The 19,769-nt window shown below is 36.2% G+C and overlaps 2 protein-coding genes across 5 annotated transcripts; one reads left to right on the top strand and one right to left on the bottom strand.

The window, feature by feature from the left end:
* Window positions 1–347: 347 nt before the first annotated feature.
* LOC144550945 (protein CHROMOSOME TRANSMISSION FIDELITY 7-like) lies at window positions 348–4,556 on the bottom strand. Of its 3 annotated transcripts, none has more exons than XM_078298714.1 (7): window positions 4,330–4,556; window positions 3,798–4,055; window positions 3,191–3,427; window positions 2,997–3,092; window positions 2,473–2,547; window positions 1,537–1,883; window positions 348–661 (listed from the first exon to the last, which is right to left on the bottom strand). In XM_078298714.1, exons 3-7 carry the CDS (start codon window positions 3,404–3,406, stop codon window positions 529–531), a joined length of 867 nt encoding a protein of 288 aa, XP_078154840.1. In that variant the 5' UTR covers window positions 3,407–3,427; window positions 3,798–4,055; window positions 4,330–4,556; the 3' UTR covers window positions 348–528. The 3 variants fall into 3 exon arrangements, with proteins under 3 accessions (XP_078154840.1, XP_078154832.1, XP_078154829.1); XM_078298706.1 differs by having other exon boundaries at window positions 3,191–3,422; window positions 4,330–4,555; XM_078298703.1 differs by having other exon boundaries at window positions 3,191–3,422; window positions 3,798–4,022; window positions 4,330–4,555.
* A 6,727-nt stretch (window positions 4,557–11,283) lies between these two features.
* DGD1 (UDP-Glycosyltransferase superfamily protein) lies at window positions 11,284–18,526 on the top strand. Of its 2 annotated transcripts, none has more exons than XM_078298695.1 (8): window positions 11,284–11,919; window positions 12,803–13,031; window positions 13,682–13,708; window positions 14,156–14,243; window positions 15,338–15,819; window positions 16,570–16,836; window positions 17,008–17,357; window positions 17,850–18,526. In XM_078298695.1, exons 1-8 carry the CDS (start codon window positions 11,546–11,548, stop codon window positions 18,364–18,366), a joined length of 2,334 nt encoding a protein of 777 aa, XP_078154821.1. In that variant the 5' UTR covers window positions 11,284–11,545; the 3' UTR covers window positions 18,367–18,526. The 2 variants fall into 2 exon arrangements, with proteins under 2 accessions (XP_078154821.1, XP_078154814.1); XM_078298688.1 differs by having other exon boundaries at window positions 11,344–11,919; window positions 16,516–16,836.
* Window positions 18,527–19,769: the final 1,243 nt, after the last annotated feature.

The following is a 19,769-nucleotide window of genomic DNA, read 5'->3' as shown; positions in this document are numbered from 1 at the left end:
TTTAAGTCATCAGCGAACATAAGTCATCAGTAGAAATCAACAGTTCACGTTATTTTGAAATTCAAACTAGAATAGTTCGCAAACATATTTCGAACGAACCAGATCTAGTTTGAATTTGGTTTGAATTAATTTCGAACTATTTCGAATCAAATTTTTTACGAACTCTTTCAAATCAAACTCGAATCAAATCACGAACTACGAATCCATTGTTTCAAGAACAAAGCCCTTCAAACAAAAAATGGCCACCGGGATTGTACATACAACTCTAGAATCATTAGAATTACCATTAACCAGGCATGAGACATCACACCAAAACTATTTTATATTTTCCAGAAAAAAATTGGATCTTCACCAAGAATAAAAATATATAACTGCAATTTTGTACTCTGATATAAGGATGGTTGCGGTCATATAAGAATAAAATTATTTAAGCCAGATATAGAACCAAGTATGCCCGCAATTTACAGAGCAGCGAGATTTCTAATTCCAATGGTATGGAAGTAGAAAAAAGTAAGGACTATTATAAACCTAATTATCTGTGCTGTAAACCAAGAAAGAGCCAGTTTTACTGTATTGGCATGCAAGTGCTTGTCCGGCGGATGTTGGAGGTGTGAATGCACACTTACGTGCTTCGACAGTTTCACCTGGACTGTAAGATTTCCTGAAATTAAAAGGAACATAAATATAATAGTTAAATAAATAGCAAACAGAAAATAATTGCTAAACTAGACTGGCAAGGAAAGGAACCATATCAAAGGGGCTGATACTTTACTATCTTATTCAATTACCACCCCCTAAATTGGTAAATAACTTGAGGAAAAAGTAAACGGGTGATTGAGTGGTTTGAGGTGGCGGAAAGGAGAAAATACTGACACAGTATTGCTTGTATACCAAAAGTAGCATGCGATAATCAATCAAATTGTGGCACACACAACACTGTACATGTTTGGCAATTATACACTTGCAATGCAGGGACAAGTTCAGCAAGCACTGAGTCGGTTACTTTGGTTGTTTGTCAATTATACCCCAACAGGTAAAGCAGGGTGAGTCGAACAAACGATGACTCGATTTTTTTGGTTATTTGCCAATTATACCCCTGCAGTTAAAGCAGGCGAGTTGAGCATACAATGACTCAATTTTTTGGTTGTATGTGAATTATAACCTGTAGTTAAAGCAGGAGCGGGACGGGCAAAATATGAGTCAAATGACTAACCAGTAAGGACTCTACATTAAATTCAAGAAAATCACTATATGACCAGTTAATACTATTTTGAATACGTCAAGTCACCCAATATTAAGTCCATTTGGTTTTCTGTCAGTTTTTAAGAAAAGGACGAGTTTATTAACCAAAGCGGCATAATAGTCAACACTAACATATACATATATATCTGTTTCCATCACAGTAATCTTAAATGTTGGATATTTGTTTTTTTTAATATCTCAAGAGGAATTAGGTGTTAATTGCAAATGTCAGTGAAGTATATGCAATTTGTAAGATTTGAAAACCGCAAGAAATTAATAGAAATAAATCAAAACCTTGCTGCATCCATTAAGCAAGAAGCAACCCCTTTTCTTCTTTTAGAAGGTACGACCCAAATAGACCTAAATCCCAAAACAGCTGGTACCGCCTCCTCTTCGCAAACAATGGCACCAAAATTTAAAATACCTTCTTTGGCCATCTTATCAGAGTTGCATTTTTGAAGAACCTCCCTCGTAAAATTGTAATTTCCAAAAGTCATGGTTTTATTCGACCTGGTTGAAATGACTTTATCCTGTGACAGACTAGGGCAAACTGGTTTCTCAGAGATTACTCTATGAGCAGCTTTTATGGGTTCAGCAACTAGGCAGCCAGCAATTCTGTGGTTTGATATGTACATGTAAACCTGCATAAGGGAGTGAGAGAAAGTTCTTATACAACTTCCGCGATGAACTCAAGTTTCTTTACTTTCATGTATTTCATCAAGTCATAACTGAGGTCCAACATCTAGAACCCAAAAACAACAGAAACTAATAGTGAAGAGATAAATATAATAAAGGTCAGTGTGCACCAGTATAACGCAATATGGACTAGTTGGCTTTATTCAGCACACCATACAATAGGTTCTGGGTCAAGTGGGGTCCAACCTGACAGGCCACATAGACAAGAAATACAGACTCAAAACTGAACTGTCAATGTACCAGGTAAACGCTTGGGATGACACCAGCAGTTATGAATTTCCAAAAATTCAGATTTAGTAGTTTCATATATCCATGATTTCTCTTTATATTTATGTATATTAATTAAATTTATCGAGATAATGTACACTACAACCTTAAATTTAACACAGCTGAAATCAAGCGCTGGGTGGGTGGGTTAAGACCAGAACCTATCAACCAGCTTGTCAAAAACCAACCTTGACTGAATCCATAAACCCATTATTACAGCACTCCAGGCCTTAACTAGGGTCAGATCAGGTCTACTAATTAGCTTACCTTACAGTGTGCATGAAGAAGCTGCCCTTCGCCAAATCCAAGCTCTTTCTCACTTGTTCTTATTACTTGTCTAACCTGCATTGTGTATGGAACTCATCAGCAATGACATATGTTGCCACAGCTGGTGCCTCCCAGATAGATATTTTCAAAATTTTAATGGCTAATATACACAACCACCACGACCTTCCCAAACAGGGAAAAAAGAAATCACACCAGCAGCACACCACACACAAATTTAGCGACCATACACGAGACCTGCCTAAACTTCGTTCAATTGCTTTGAAGACATTAATAGTTGTTACTATTCAGTTAGTAGCCACCCACCAAAAATGTCTAAGAGCAATAAGTGATTACAACAGTATGAAGGCTTTACAGATCGAAAACTCAAGAATAGCCAAAAAATAATATCTTAAGAAGGTAATAAGTAAATCTCACACTCTGTCTACAATATAACAAGGAAGAGAGATATTGAAATGGCTAGAAGTTGACTGCTGTATTAGTAATTTGGCCTAGAAAATTCAAACCTTTTGCTTATGGCCAGATAAATCTGATTCATCTAATAGCACGACTCTGTCGTCGTTATCACAAAATCTTGCAACCACCTTCTCATTCTTCCATCCCTGCTTGGTCAAATACAAAATAAACATGTATGTATACCACTAATGAAAAGGAAATCATTGCTCTATCTATTAAATAACAGGAGGGAAAGAGCAAACACCCTGAAGGCAATCCCTTCGAAGTATTCTTTATGGTACGACTTGTGAGCCTTCTCGTCTGCAGGATCTCCACGCGCATACATCATACCACAGACTACACACTGGTGCAGTAGAAAATCAGACTGCCCCAGCTCCAGATAGTATTGTGCATATCTTCTCTTCTTGTTGATCACCTTGGCTGGGGTTGAACCCAACTCGTGAGCATTCTTTGACCACATATCAACACTATCCAAACTGTTCTACAATTACATTACATTATATTAGAAAGAAGGATCGATGGTAACTTTTACAAAAAATCCTATGGTGTTTCAAAATTATATATTTGATCGAGATTTTAGAATCCAAATTTGTTTCCAATCAAGAAAGCTGGTCGTTAACTCCAACCCCGAATTGAAAATAATGACAAAACTGGATATTTGAGTTATATTCAAAACACTGAACTACAACAACGCAAAATTAATATTAATGACGAGTTGTCTAACTCTAGCAATTCATGCTAGATTGAACAAAATTGGTTGTTTTGCACATGGCATTAGAAATTAAATTGTCCGAAATTATACAATGTTGAGAAAAAAATAAAAGTAACAAATCAGAGAGAGGGGAGATTACGGGGCTATTGTCGATAAGACGGGATCAGGTGATGACAAGATGAGATCAGATCGGAGAGACAGCACTTCAGATTTGGGGCGAGAAGGTTTAAAGAAAGAGTTTATCTTGGACTGTGACATGGGTGTGCTGTGTCCCAAGGGATCAGATGAAATAGATTGATTAGGACTGCTCCTGCTTGGTAGATGATTTTGAGGACACCTCTTGTCGGGGGCGGACACAGGATTTCTGCCGGGGGGGGCAAAAATCGGATTCAATTAGCTAATAGGGTACAATTCAATAAATTAGGGTTGAATTCAATTTATCATAATTCAATGAATTCAAGTAAATTAGGGTACAAGTCAATTTATCCTAATTCCATGAATAAATTAGAGTTCAAGACAATTTATCCCAAATCAATAAATTAGGATTGAATTCAATTTATCATTATTCAACGAATTCATGTAAATTAGAGTTCAAATAATTCAAGGAATTAGAGTTCAAGTAATTCAAGGAATTCGAGTAAAATTCAAAATTAGGAAAGAGCCAAATTTACCGTGAGATTAGATATCGCTGCCGAAGTGTCGCTGGCGTGCTGCTGCGAGTCAGAGAAAGGCTTGGTGTGAGCCGCTGGTCAGCTTCGAGTCAGAGAGAGAGAGAGGGCGAGTCAGCGAAAGAGAGGGCTTGGTGTGCGACTGTGCGTCGTCAATTTCGTTTTCAGAGAGAGAGAGAGAAAGCTGCGGCGTATTGGCTCCGCCAAAATGAGTTTTCAATTTTTAATTTTCAGAGGGAAAGAGAGGGCTTGGGTGAAAATGAGTTTACAATTTTCTGTTTAGATGGAGTCAGCGCCTCAGCGAAAATTTAGATGGGGTCAGCGCCTCAATTTGTTGGGCTCCGCCAGAAAATATCGCTCAGCGAGTTTAAAGAGTTTAGACGGCCTCAGTCGAAAATTTGTCGGGCTTCAGATTGGGGCTACAGACAATTTATATTGCGTTCTAGAGAAGCAACAGAACTGAAATAAGTAGATTTTTAGTACTGTTATTCTGATCTCAATTATTGTTTTCCGTCGAGATTTGTACATAAAAAGATTACTTCATTGATTTAGATATAGAAAAGTTTGAACGGTTGAGATCAAAATAACCGAGGAATAACAGCATATTTATTTCCGAATTTGTAAGATCCTTCGTAATATTTTTCTGACATCACTGAGATTTCTTTGCTATCCAGTAAAATCATAAGATAGCAAAGGATTTTTGGAAGGATGCAATACAGGAAATTTGGGTCTGTTTAAATTAAATGGAACCGCACGGATTAATGACAGCCGGCTGTCATTGATTTTTATTAACAAACGCATCAATTAATGCTATCCATTAGAGGCAGAGTTACATTTTTGAATGCAACATTAACGGCGATGCTAATATATATGATGCAAACTTTCATGTTACCGAAATGGGTTATACAAAAAATTGATCAAATTCGGAGGAAGTTTCTATGGCATGGACATAAGAATCAAGAAGCCAAATGTATGTGTTTGGCATCATGGGAAGTGGTTACAAGATCAAAAGAACTGGGAGGATTGGGGGTTAAAAATTTGGAAACAATGAACCATGCATTGTTGGCTAAGAAAATGTGGCAGTGGCTACATGTTCAAAAGCCGGTATGGATGCAAATTGCACCATTGATTAACACTTCACTAAGGCCATGGAATATGTCATCAGCCTCTCCATTTTCGAAGGCACTGTCAAGAATTCGAGACTTCTTTCTCATCTCAGCTAGCTTCGAGCTAGGACAAGGCACACACATAAACTTCTGGGTAGGCCAGTGGATGGATATGCCGTTAAGAAATAAGTTTCCAAACTTATATCTACACGTGCGGGAGAACCAACAAACAGTGCAGCAGGCATTACAAGACAATCAGTGGGAGGTGCATATCTCGGATTATCTATCATTACTGGCACAAGAAGAAAGGATTCAAATGATGCACGAATTGGCACATACAAGAGCGGTGTGACACACCAAGATGGAAATGGACCAATGAAGGTCAGGCGATGGAGGAGGGTCCATATGTAAAAACGCAGGCAAGCAAGATATGGATAATCAAGGCACCGATGAGAGTAATGGTATTTACATGGTTATTAACGAGAAATAAAATTCCCACTATTGACAATCTCATGGCAAGAGGATGGAAAATGACAAATATGTGTTATATGTGTAGAAGCCAATCTGAATCCGTTCAACATTTATTTGGAAATTGTACAATTGCGGTACAGGTGAGACAAACCTTGAGGCAGATTATAACAACCATACCACAGGGTGCAGCCTTTGATAGAGGGAAATTTAAATGGGTGTTGACAAAAGAACCAGATCTCATTCTTAGACAGGTGCAAATCACAATTTGTTTTGTGCTATGGAGAGAAAGGTGTGCTAGAGTTTTTAGACAACAGAATCAGACAGCAAGGCAGATTTTTGCACAGATCATACAGGAATTTGATGCGTGGTTCAGACAGCAACAACAAGTGCAGCAACAAGTGCTGCAACAATAGACTGTCATTTAAATTTAATTTTCTTATTTCCTTTTTCATTATCTTTTATTTACTTTGACATTTTCCTTTAGAACCTTTATTTGTAATACTGGACACCACTGGTGTCATTTTAATCAATGAAATATAGAGGCATCGACCTCTGCATTTTTTCTTCAAAAAAAATAACTTCAAATGGTTAAAATTCAGAAAATTAAAATAAATTTTTATTAGATGCAATTAATCTACTTCCTTTTTTCATGCAAACGGCAAAAAATAATGTTTTTTTCTATTGTATTTTGATTGGCATTAAGCATTTATAAATTTACCTGTATAATAATATTTAAATGTTGCTTTTTATGAAATTAAACTCTCATCAAATAAAACTAACATATGACATATCGATAGATTTTATATGTGCATAAAAGATTACAAATATAATTCGTATTATCTAAGGTAACATAATACTTCTGTTTGGATATGGATCATTCAATTAGAATCCGCACTATTATTAAAGCGGCCCCATGCAATCTCCCTCGGATGGATTGATCCGACGGTTGTGATCCAAACTGAAATATTCTGTTACCTCAGAGGATTTGGATTCAATTGTTTTGAGTTGCTATTCAACAAGGGCGGCTGACCGGCCGTAGCATTGGGTCAGTGTCAGGTGTCTAACGAGTAGATAATTCTGCGGGTTCTTCGATGTGGCGACGTGTAACGAGTTGGTAGTGAGCTGCCGAGTGACGGCCAGCTTGTAACAGACGATGACCCACTATGCAAATTACTGCACGAGTATGAGATAAATTGATAAAACACCAGTCTCGTACAATAGAAGAAAATTACAAAAGTGACGACAAACTAGTGCCGAGAATTCTTTGAGCGAGACAAATTAATAGGCTCCGTGTATCTGAGCTGAGGTGTCCCAACAGTCCAGTCGAATCTAATCAAATGACAAAGAAACTTGGCCATCAAGTCGACTTCATTAAGGATAAGGAAGAGACCGAATCTCCTCGCAGAAAATTTCTGTTTCTAGAGCCACTGTTGGTGAATTTGAGATGAATCCGAGATTAAATATTTAAATGTTAAAAGTGACTCTAATTTCACCCGATTGGCTCTAGGGATAGAAATTTTCTGCATCTCTGAAGGTAGGTGATCTGATCGCGATAAGAAAAACTTTTATATTTCTGCAGACAACATAGTATATATATTTTGGTGGTTTGGAATAATGAAATTATAAGACCAATGCTCTGGATTATCCAGGAGATATGGTAAGATGCATATACCGCCTTAGTTTCATGACATTTTATAAGGTCCGGGAAAAAAAATGGAAAAAAATACAAATCATTAAGGTTGAGTTTGGATTAACCAAGAATAAAGCTAATCTTGGGTTAGCTCCACTATTCTCAATTCTTGTTGATCCAAACATAAATTAGCAATTTGGGTTAGCTCAAGAATAGCTCTATTCTACTAACCCATAAAAATGTTGGGTTAGCAAGAATAGAGCTTGTGGGGATAGTGATATTAATAAAATATTTGATTCATCTCAATTAGAGTTAGTTTAAATATTAAATTAGTATTAAATAAAACATCTAATTAGTATTAAATATAATATAATATTATATTAGATTAGAATTAAATAAAACATCTGATTAGTATTAAATATAATATTAGATTATATTAGATTAGTATTAAATAAATATAATATTAAATTAGATTAATATTAAATAAAATGTTAGATTAAATGTAATATAATATTAGTTTAAATGTTAAATGTAATATAATATTAATTTAAATAATAAATGTAATATAATATGAGTGAGTGCTAATCCGAATGTATTTATGAGTGAGTGAGTGCGAATAGCTTCTGTCAAGTTCTCAAAAAAAAAAAAAAAAAAAAATTATGAGTGAGTGCAATTAAACCCAACAGTTTTCTTCCACGTGTTGTCTTCTGTCTAGAAGTATTTATTTGAAAAGAGTGTGTGACAGTGAGAGCGAACTTCTGGATGTGAACGAACCCTCTCCCAACCGTCCGTTCTCCGTTGGGGTCTCCAGCATTCACAAATTCGAGAATATTCCTCGTCCTTGTTCGCTCCCTCGCTTTTAAACAAGCCATCTCACACACTATCCTCTGATCCTCTCCATTCCCAGTTTAACAGGAGAGACCTTCATACCATATTTTTTATTTCTAGTGTAATAGCTGCCAAATTTCACTAAATTCAATTCAGTCTTTTGTACTTCTCAGTCTAGTTATATGCAAGTATTTGCTTAATTCCTATATTTGTTGCTTGGATAACTTCATAAAATATTGGATTAATACTATTTTAAAAAACAAAGTACTAAACCATGATACGCCGATAAAATATTTTGGTTTTTATTGATTTTTTTTTGTTCTTTCTCATGTTTTATTTTATATTATCAAACTACTAGGACTATAAATTTCGTCCATCTATGTCAATATGGATTGATATCAAAAATCAGTTTTGAAATTTATTTGATCCACACTTCTTATTCGTAATTATATTAAATTATTTATGGTTGAGATTTTATGTCTAATACTCTAATATAATTTGATAATTGCATATTTGCATTATCACAATAGAACTAATATATTGATATCTTCACAGCTGCCACGCCGATTTATTTAAAAATACCCAAAAAAAAATTAATTTATTAAAAATAACCAGTTTTTGAGAGGAATTTTAAAAATGTCCAGGCCGCAGAAAAAATTCGCGCCCCGAATTTTTTTTTTTTTAATTTTTTATTTCGAGCGCGGATTTTTTTTCTTTTTTAGAGTTTGGAGTTTGGAAAATATTGTTTTTTTTTATTTTTTGTCCAACTTTGTACCTCTGATTAACATATCAAAACACCTTAAAAAATTATGAAAATTTACCGACATCATTCTTGACTTCATAAAATAAGACTGTGAAGTTTCATACAAAATCTCAAAATAGATCGTGAGATATCGGCTCTCAAAAATTGCCCGAACTGTTGAAGGAGTGCTTCTGAGTCCAAATTTGCACCTCTGATTAACATATCAAAACACCTTCAAAAATCATGAAAATTTACCGACATGCATTCTTGACTTCATAGAACAAGACTGTGAAGTTTCATACAAAATCTCAAAACAGATCGTGAGATATCGGCTCTCAAAAATTGCCCGAACTGCTGAAGGAGTGCATCTGAGCCCAAATTTGCACCTCTGATTAACATATTAAAACACCTTCAAAAATCATGAAAATTTACCGACATGCATTCTTGACTTCATAGAACAATTCTGTGAAGTTTCATACAAAATATCAAAACAGATCGTGAGATATCGGCTCTCAAAAATTGCCCGAACTGCTGAAGGAGTGCATCTGAGCCCAAATTTGCACCTCTGATTAACATATCAAAACACCTTCAAAAATCATGAAAATTTACCGACATGCATTCTTGACTTTATAGAACAAGACTGTGAAGTTTCATACAAAATATCAAAACAGATCGTGAGATATCGACTCTCAAAAATTGCCCAAACTGCTGAAGGAGTGCTTCTGAGCCCAAATTTGCACCTCTGATTAACATATCAAAACACCTTCAAAAATCATGAAAATTTACCGACATGCATTCTTGACTTTATAGAACAAGACAGTGAAGTTTCATACAAAATATCAAAACAGATCGTGAGATATCGGCTCTCAAAAATTGCCCGAACTGCTGAAGGAGTGCTCTCAAAAATTTGGGCTCAGAAGCACTCCTTCAGCAGTTTGGACAATTTTTGAGAGCAAATTTTTCAGAGGTGCAAATTTGGGGGCCTCAGATGCACTCCTTCAGCAGTTCGGGTAATTTTTGAGAGCTGATATTTCACGATCTGTTTTGAGATTTTGTATGAAATTTCACAGTCTTATTATATGAAGTCAAGAATGCATGTCGGTAAATTTTCATGATTTTTGAAGGTATTTTGATATGTTAATCAGAGGTGCAAATTTGGGCTCATATGCACTCCTTCAGCAGTTCAGGCAATTTTTGAGAGTCGATATCTCACGATCTGTGTATGAAACTCCACAGTCTTGTTCTATGAAGTCAAGAATGTATGTCAGTAAATTTTCATGATTTTTGAAGATGTTTTGATATGTTAATCAGAGGTGCAAATTTGGGCTCAGATGCACTCCTTCAGCAGTTCAGGCAATTTTTGAGAGTCGATATCTCACGATCTGTTTTGAGATTTTGTATAAAACTTCACAGTCTTGTTCTATGAAGTCAAGAATGCATGTCGGTAAATTTTCATGATTTTTGAAGGTGTTTTGATATGTTAACCAGAGGTGCAAAGTTGGACAAAAAATTCCAAAAAAACAATATTTTCCAAACTCCAAACTCTAAAAAAAAAAAAAAATCCGGGCCGCGGAAAAAATCCACGCTCGGAATAAAAAAAAAAAAAAAAATTTCGTGACGCGAATTTTTTCCGCGGTCCGGAATAAAAATTCCGGGGCGCGGAAAAAATATGCGGCCTGGACATTTTTAAAATTCCACTAAAAAACTGGTTATTTTAATAAATTAATTTTTTTTAGATATTTTTAAAAAAATCGGGCTGCCACGATCGCTATCATTTTTAGAATTAAACTTAAGACACTATTATTTATTGACTTGAATAGATCTTACCAAACACTATATCAGAAAAAAAAATTAACATATCAAGAGTAAAAATATGAAAAATTTAATAACAAAGAGGCATTGAATCGATTTCAACCGAACAAACAATATATACTTTATAATTTAGATTAATAGCGTTATTATTCAGTTTTATAACTATTATTTAATTTATTTAAATAGTTATCACATACCAATTCAATTTAGCAGCAGCAACAATAATTATAAAAAAAAGGCAACAACTAAGGAATATTTTCTTTAACATAATCCACTGTACTATACTTAGATGATTAAAGAAGGTAAGCCCGTGACGGTGCATTTTTCTCGGAGACTACCGGCGGCTCAAAATGGAAATTAACCCAATTGAGAAAGTTTAAAATGGAAATGTCCCGTTTTGGAATGATAGGAGAGCAGGGAATGAAATCGGCAGATCCTCAAAGACGAATACAAGTCACTCTCCCCGCACGAGATCCCATCCTCTCTGGCGCTGCCATATCATCATATCCGACCCCGCGAAATCTCCACTCACGCGATTCTTCTCTAAACTTCTCTTCTTCCTCTCGCTCTCCTCCTATCTTTCAGAAGGAGAGAAAGACGACGAAACCCTAGCTGCAATCTCTCTCTCACATGCTCAACCTGGGTATGGAGACGAAGCCCCCGTCGCCTCCGCATCTCATGGTCCCCACAACTTCCTCTTCCTCCGGCACGGCGGAGAAGGCGTTTTCCTTCCTCGAGAAAGGATGGCGTGAGGTCAAAGACTCCGCCGACGCCGATATCCGCTTGATGCGCGCCAGAGCTAGGTCTTTCAAGCACCTGGCCAATCAAGAACTGGAGAACTTCCTCCATTCAGCGTCGGCCTTCTCCTCTCCTGCCGTGCCACCTCCGTTCGTAGAATCTAGAGCAATTGCGGAGATTGAGTTTGTGCAGAAGCTTAGACCGAAGCTGTCTGAAATCAGACGCGTTTATTCTTCGCCAGACTTCGGGCAGAAAGTACTGGAAAAGTATGTTTTCTTAAGACCTATAGGGGAATAATATTTCTGTCCATTTTTTTGGCCTTAAATTTATGAGAACTCTTTTAAGGTGGAATTGGCTGTTTGTGCCACAACATTCCTTAACAGTTTTGTTGTGAAATCCCATCTGGCACACATTTCCCCTTATTCCTTAATGCTCAAAATTAAGTCGAAAGACTAACTAATTATAATGTGAGCAAGTTGATTTGTTAAGAATTTGTACTCGTAGTTCCTACCATTCTCGCCCCAACAGTAGAGAATAACCTTTCTGATATATGTTAGTTACCGCCATAAATGGTATCTGTTATATGGTATAGTAGCAGCTTGCGAGCTACTGAACGTATTTTGGGCACTCTGGTAAAATTAATTTGGAAAAGGAATTATTGGGAATCATATTTATTTGAACACCGTGACAACTGACAGTATGTTTATTATAATCATCATCATCAAAATCCAAAAAGTAGAATTGTGGATGCGTTCTTTATGGTTTAGATAGGTTGTCTATAAAATTTGGTGCAATTCGAAAATTGCTTGGTCACTGATCAAGTGCTGATATTTAGAAAACTAAACTGTTAATTTTTAAAACCGCTCAATGGAAGATGTATAGATTTTAAAATTGCACCCAGTTTGATACACAATATTTTTAGCTGCAGAGAATGGATGTGTAGTTTCACCTTTTCTAATTATGATAACCTTTTTGATTGTCTGTCATGCTACTGAAGTAAAAAAGAATTTACCTCACCCCAGTTGAATCAATGCTTAAAATACAAGAAGACCAAAATTTAAGGAAGGATGAAGCTGCCTATTATCTGACCAAACTTACAAGATGGATTAACAAATATAGAATTTTACAATTTAATATTTACTCTGACAGATGGAGGCCAAAACCGATAGTCACGATGGATCTATCGGCGATCAGAAATGCAATTGTGGCTGAAGGGGAGGAACTGGTTAGGTGGGAGGAGAAATACGAAGAGTTTTGGGAACCATTAAAAAAATTAAAGACCGGTTTAATGGAATTTGAGAAGAAAAGCACCAAATCAAATGATATTTTTGAGAATTTTAAGAGTGGGGAGTTGATGGAGAAAGTCAAGTTAATCCTTGTAAGCACCTTAACTTTTTAGTTATCCTGATAGTCTGCATGTGTACAATTTATCACTAATAGGATTAGGTTGCTTCCTTGTTCAATCTGAATTGAACTTTATTCAGTCTGTAAACTCGAAGCCAAATTCATTGAATGAAGTAATAAAATATATAGTATAGAGTTAACTGAACGAACCAATTAAAGCTCAGTTATTTGGTTTAGTTCTGTAAAGCCGTACTTCTAACGGCTCTTTTGTATTTGACTTGCAAGAAATATTATGTTATTGGCTTGCTGAATTGTTTACTAATATGTGTAATATTGGAGCCTGAAGAATATCTGTAATTTTTGTGTTTATTTGGTTGTTTTGGTTTTATATGGTTTTCCATTACCAAAACTGGTCCAATCAGAACTGTTTTTCTTTTTCTTTAAAAAAGAAAGAAAGAAAGAAACCGAATTGAACTGAACAAATTGAAATCCTGTATCATCTAAACAAAATTTAATTTTGTTCAATAACAAAATAGTTAAACCAGCTGAACCCTCCATAAAGTATACTTACAGGTCATTTCTTGTTGTCGTCTTCATACATTTATTGGACATGACAAAACATGCTTGGATTAGACTACATTATATATGTTAATGGGTGTGTGTGTGTGTGTGTGTTTTTGGCAGGGAGTCAAGGAACCTCATGAAACAAAGGTCAGTCATAAATTTGTTGAATTCATTTATAATTTCATTTGAATTTAGACCATCTGACTCTTTTTGGAGTTATTTTCCAATAAAGTTTAACTACTACAATCAAGATTTAAATAAAAAAAAAACCAATTTAAATTCCCTACTTCATAAGAGCGGCCAAATGTCTGAATCCCTTCATACATGGCCCTTGCTCATTGTGGAAGTAAAACAATCATTCACCTAACTTATTAATGGAAGGGCATGAAAAATACGAGGTGAAATCCAACCATTAAACTTGTAATATGTAAGAGCATGTACATTTTCATTCAGCCTAACTGCACTAATTTGTATGTTTCCCAAAGATTCATGTTTAGTTGCAGCATCAGAAATATATGTTGTATTTTGCAAACATTGGGAAAAGTTTATATATTGTAGAGATTAGAGGACCTTATAAACAATTTTTTGATGCAGGAGGTTCAACCGTTGGATTTTCCTGAGCTTTTGGCAAGCCTTATTAAGCAATCCGAGCCTTTTTTGGATCAAATTGGGATTAGAAAAGGTGTTTTTCTTATCTTTGAGATGTACTAAGTGTTGCCGGTCTTTATCACCTAAGGGCTAATAGCTGGACCTAGTGTCAGTGTCAACGTAGGCCCAATGAAGTGTCAACTTAGGTATTTTCAAGTATGAACCGGGCTGTAAATAACGCAACTCTGTCAACATCTATTATAGTATCAACTTGTGTGCAGTTACATGTCACCCTATCACTAAATATATACATGTATGGAGTGTGCCGGTATGCTTGGGCAATTTTGATGGGTGAACTGTACCTCTCCCTTTTCTTTTAATTGGGTCTTGGACCTTATTGGGAGGGGGCCATTACACTGCACCATTTTACTTTTTTTCATACAGTCCTATTTTGTGATGTTCAGTACTTTGATCAACTTTGATTAATTAAAACAATGGCTAGAAAGGCAAAAGAAAAAAAATAATAATAAGCAAAGAATTAAATTAGGTTATCAACTTGTACTTGGGGGTACTGTTTGTAACCAAAACAATAACATAATTTTAGGTTTTACATCATCGTGTAAAAATCTACCAAAACTACTTTTACTACAAAAGAGTTTGCTAAAAAAGCATTGAGTAGGTCCATAAACTAATGTAACAGCCAGAAGCAAATTGCTTTTGAAGATAAACTGTAATTGAAAATGCTATAGAATCCATGTCTTTGAGGCCCAATTTAGCCTCATTCAGACCTATGAGGATACCACCAGATTGACCTAGGGGGGGAAGCCAAAGACAATAAAATGAATTTGGATAAATACTATGAAGAATTATGTCTTTCAATTTGGCTTCAAAAGTTTCTTTCATAGTAAAAATGTCAATTTGGTCTTCCTTCACTAAGTCCCTAAGAAGTCTTCTTTTGCTTAGCTTTTCTTTTTGTTTCCTGATTAATGATTCTTTATACTTTGAAAGAGCTCTAAGCTAGGCTTCAACATCAATATATGAGCAAAAATCCCATGAACTCTTACGTAATTGTTTTGGCCAGGTCTGAAGGAGTAAATTTTTTCCAAATTGGAATTTGTTTAGCTTGTTTACTATTTTTTTTTTCCTGTTCATACACTTAATAGTTTTTCTTTTTTCTGTTTTTTGCAGACTTTTGTGAAAAGATAGTTGATTCTCTCTGTCATAAGCATAAGGGTCAAGCATTATCTTCCCCTGACCAAAACCCAATTCACCAAGCCGAGCCCACCACTGACAGTCTTGACCTAAGAATAGCAAGTGTGTTACAGAGCACCGGCTACCACTATGGGGACTATGGATTCTGGTACGAAAAACCTGACGATTCGTCAGAAATCAAGGAAAAAAGGCATGTTGCTATTGTCACAACTGCAAGCCTCCCTTGGATGACTGGGACAGCTGTCAACCCCCTCTTCAGGGCTGCCTACCTATCCAGGTCGACAAATCAGGAAGTGACTCTTGTTGTGCCGTGGCTGTGCAAGTCTGATCAGGAGCTGGTATATCCGAATAACATGACCTTCAGTTCACCTGAAGAACAGGAGGCATATATGAGGAATTGGGTTGAGGAGAGAGTCGGGTTTAGCACGGATTTTAAGATTTCCTTCTACCCAGGAAAGGTTTGGCTTCTATATCCATTTATTTTTGTTTGTAATTTCTTATTAGGAACTTTCATCAGGTTCTGCATGTTAGCAAAGGAACGGGCATTGAACAGATGCCAGTAATTTCTTATAGTAACTCTTATTGGATTTTGTATGTTACTAATGGATATTGAATCCGCGTGAATAGCTGGCACTGAATCTATACCACTTCTTCTCTGTTTTTCCCCTCGTTTCCTTGTCTTTACTTAATTTTTTTAATTTTTTTGCATTTTTTCATGGTTCGTTGCAGTTTGCATATGTTGCGATCTATTATTTGTTCACATTCATGGACCGATATATACATTACTGTAGTATGCCACAGTTATTCATTAGCATTCTCTTTTGAGTTAGTGTTCAAGGATCAACAATCTCTCTCAAACCACAAGGTCTAAAAAAATCACCCTGAAAGCCCTCGATACCATATAAGCATTTCGTTTCGGATAATGTCAACAATATAAGCATTTCGGATATAATGTCATATATAATTCTGCATTAGCATATCACTGATTGTAGCAAAAATGTAATTTTTTGTAAAAATATACCTGGCAGGTGGCTTGAGCTTTCTTGTTTTAAAAAATGTTCAGTGTTCACAGTACCTTGTTTAAATATGTATGCACGAATGAAATGTTATCCCAATTTATGATTAAGCTTCATTGTTTTCCCTTTTATCGACAGTTTGCAAAAGAAAGTAATAATAGCCTTCCTTGTTTTTTCCCCCTTCTACAACAGTTTGCAAAAGAAAGGAGAAGTATCATCCCAGCAGGTGATACATCAAAATTTATACCGTCAAAGGAGGCTGACATAGCAATATTAGAAGAACCAGAGCACTTGAACTGGTACCATCATGGCAATAGGTGGACAGATAAGTTTAACCATGTTGTTGGAGTGGTTCATACCAACTACTTGGAGTACATCAAAAGAGAGAAATTCGGTGCCCTTCAGGCTTTCCTTGTCAAGCACATCAACAACATTGTTGCTCGGGCATACTGTGATAAGGTATGTCTCAAGTGGCTGTGTGATTGTAATTTAGCCAAATAACAGAGTCATGTGAGATTGTGATGCGCTTTTAACATATCAAACCATTTATTTCTATTGCAGCATAGATTTTGTAAACGCACCTGCCTTGTTATATTCTAATTCTTAAAATCAAATGGCAAATGCATGTAGGTGCTGCGTCTCTCAGCAGCAACCCAAGACATGCCTAAATCCACAGTGTGCAATGTGCATGGTGTGAATCCGAAGTTTCTTGAGGTTGGTGAGAGAATTGCGGCAGAACGGGCAATGGGCGAGCCTGCCTTCTCAAAAGGGGCATACTTCTTAGGGAAGATGGTGTGGGCCAAGGGGTACAAGGAGTTGATTGACCTTATGGCCAAGCACAAGAATGACCTAGAAGGGTTTAACTTGGATGTCTATGGCACTGGCCAGGACTCTCACGAGGTTAAAACGACAGCAAGCAGGTTGAAGCTTAATCTCAATTTTCTCAATGGACGGGATCATGCTGATGATTCTCTTCATGGGTATGCATTTTTTTGCTGTAATTTAATCTAAATGAACTTTCCATAGCGGTTGATATTGATGTCATCCCAAAATAGCACCACTAAGGTCCAAATTGGTTTTCATTGGTGCGAACAAGCCTCCTCTACTTGTACAATTATTTTTTCTAAGAATCAACTTAGCATCTGGTTGTAGTTTTCATTAATTGTGTAATTAGACATAATTACACCATTTTAAGAAAGAACTACAAAGCTAATAGAGAAATATAAATCGGCGTTACAGTAGCATACTGAAAATTTGTGAATAATTCTGAGAGACACGAGTACATCTGGACCTTTGAACGAAATTTGAAACCATGTTGATCTTTTAAGGAACCTCTACTGGTTATTACCAATACAGTTTGATTTGACATGTTTTTGGTTACTCTTGCAACTTCAAATTGCATAGGAGCAAAATTACTGATGGCTCAATTTGCTGAACTCTGATTTCTGAGATTTGCACCTCTGTTTCACCAGGTACAAGTTGTTTATAAACCCAAGCGTGAGCGACGTGCTATGCACTGCTACGGCCGAGGCACTCGCCATGGGCAAATTTGTAATCTGTGCAGATCACCCCTCAAATGATTTCTTTCGCACCTTTCCTAATTGCCTCACCTACCGAACGTCTGAAGAGTTTGTTACCTGCATCAAATCAGCCATGTCAAAGGAGCCTCACCCACTAACCAGAGAGCAACGGTACCGCCTCTCCTGGGAGGCTGCCACCGAGCGGTTCATGCAATTCTCTGAGCTTGACAAGGTGTTGACTGATAAAAACAATAACAATAGGAAGAGAATGGGGAAGTCAGCTTCCATGCCAAATCTGTCAGAGATGGTTGATGGTGGGATGGCATTTGCGCACTATTGCCTGACTGGTAATGAGTTTCTGAGACTGGCGACTGGGGCCATACCTGGAACTAGGGATTATGACAAACAGCACTCTAGAGACTTGCACCTCTTGCCGCCTCAAGTGCAGAAGCCTGTATATGGATGGTGATCGGTGTTCGTACATATACATGAACATTTTGTGTTTATTCTTAGTGGTGTGCATTTTTTATTTTTTTGGGTTTTACTTGTAGATGTAGACCGTAGATCTTTCATAGTTTCTGCAGCAATATTTTTTGGTTTTGCAAATATAACCAGCCATTGGCCACCAATTGGTCCGTTAGGAAATGTTGGTTTGTGAAGTGTTCAAACGTAAGGTGCTTGTTGCATCCACCTTCTTCGATAAGGTCTAGAAATAAGATAAAAAGGCTAGGCATATCCGCATATGATTTCCTTTTATTGTAAGGAATTTTCAGAATTATCTTACACAACGCACTAAATTGTCCAGCATAAATACAAGTTGTGGCAAAAGGCCACAAGATGGGTGAGCGTTTAATAACAAAAGAATGTACGGTTGCTAATGTTAATAACCACAGGTCCACAGCAGCAAAAAAACGGTAATGTTGCAGGCGTTGAAGAAATTGACAAAACGGTACACTAGTAAATACACACTAACATTGTCATGATCTTGACTGTATCACAAAATTACTTTTTATTTTTCATGTAACAAAAAAATGACTGAATTTTATTTTATTTTTTACGACAGATTTTCTTGTCGTGACAAAAAATAAACACTTCTGAATTCCCAAACTTCCAGGGGTTGAAAGTTAGAAACTCGAAGTTAATTTGGAAATCCAAGTGGCACATCTTGGGCTTTTATATAATGTACTGGTGAGAAATTGTTTTTATAGATGAAATGGGCTCAACTCTCGTAATTTAATATTTATAAAAAAAAAAATCAATCAGGTTTTGAATATGTAACATCTCATATCGAAAGCATACTGTTAAAAAGATATTGAAAGTTTAGTAACGAATAAGCTTATTATATTTTAATTCCGATCTCAAGGAAGAACAAAATTGTGGTCTATTTATTTTATTAAGTGACTAGAAAAAAAATACGAAAGGTAAAGGCATTAAGGCACCCTCCTGGCGGTCCGGTCGAGTGGCTCTGTTGAACCCAACCTCTGCATTCACATCCAGTTGAACATAAAAGTCGTCGCACTTTTAGAAATAAATTGTGAAAACAAATACCTAACAATCCGACCAATCCACCGGCTTAGAATTTGGCTCGGAATTCTTTTATGGAAGCGTCTAATTGTCCAGAGCCTTTTGTCTACTATTTATCCACAACTTTGACTTGCACGAATACTGTAAAATTACTTTTACATACTGTATAATTATACAATATATCAGTTAATCACAAAACATCTAGCAACTATTTGAAGTGGTCCCATGATAGTTAGAAAAAGATTGCAACTTGCACAACAAGATAAAATAAATGTACTTTCGGAAATTATAGTTATAGGAAGTTATTGACAGTTAGAGTTAGTTATTAGCGGTTATTGGCAGTTAGAG

The sequence above is a fragment of the Carex rostrata genome, chromosome 1 (genome assembly GCF_964058835.1).
Source record: "Carex rostrata chromosome 1, lpCarRost1.2, whole genome shotgun sequence".
NCBI lineage: Eukaryota > Viridiplantae > Streptophyta > Magnoliopsida > Poales > Cyperaceae > Carex > Carex rostrata.
Note: the sequence above shows the minus strand (reverse complement) of the source record. Positions and strands in the feature narration are given on the sequence as shown.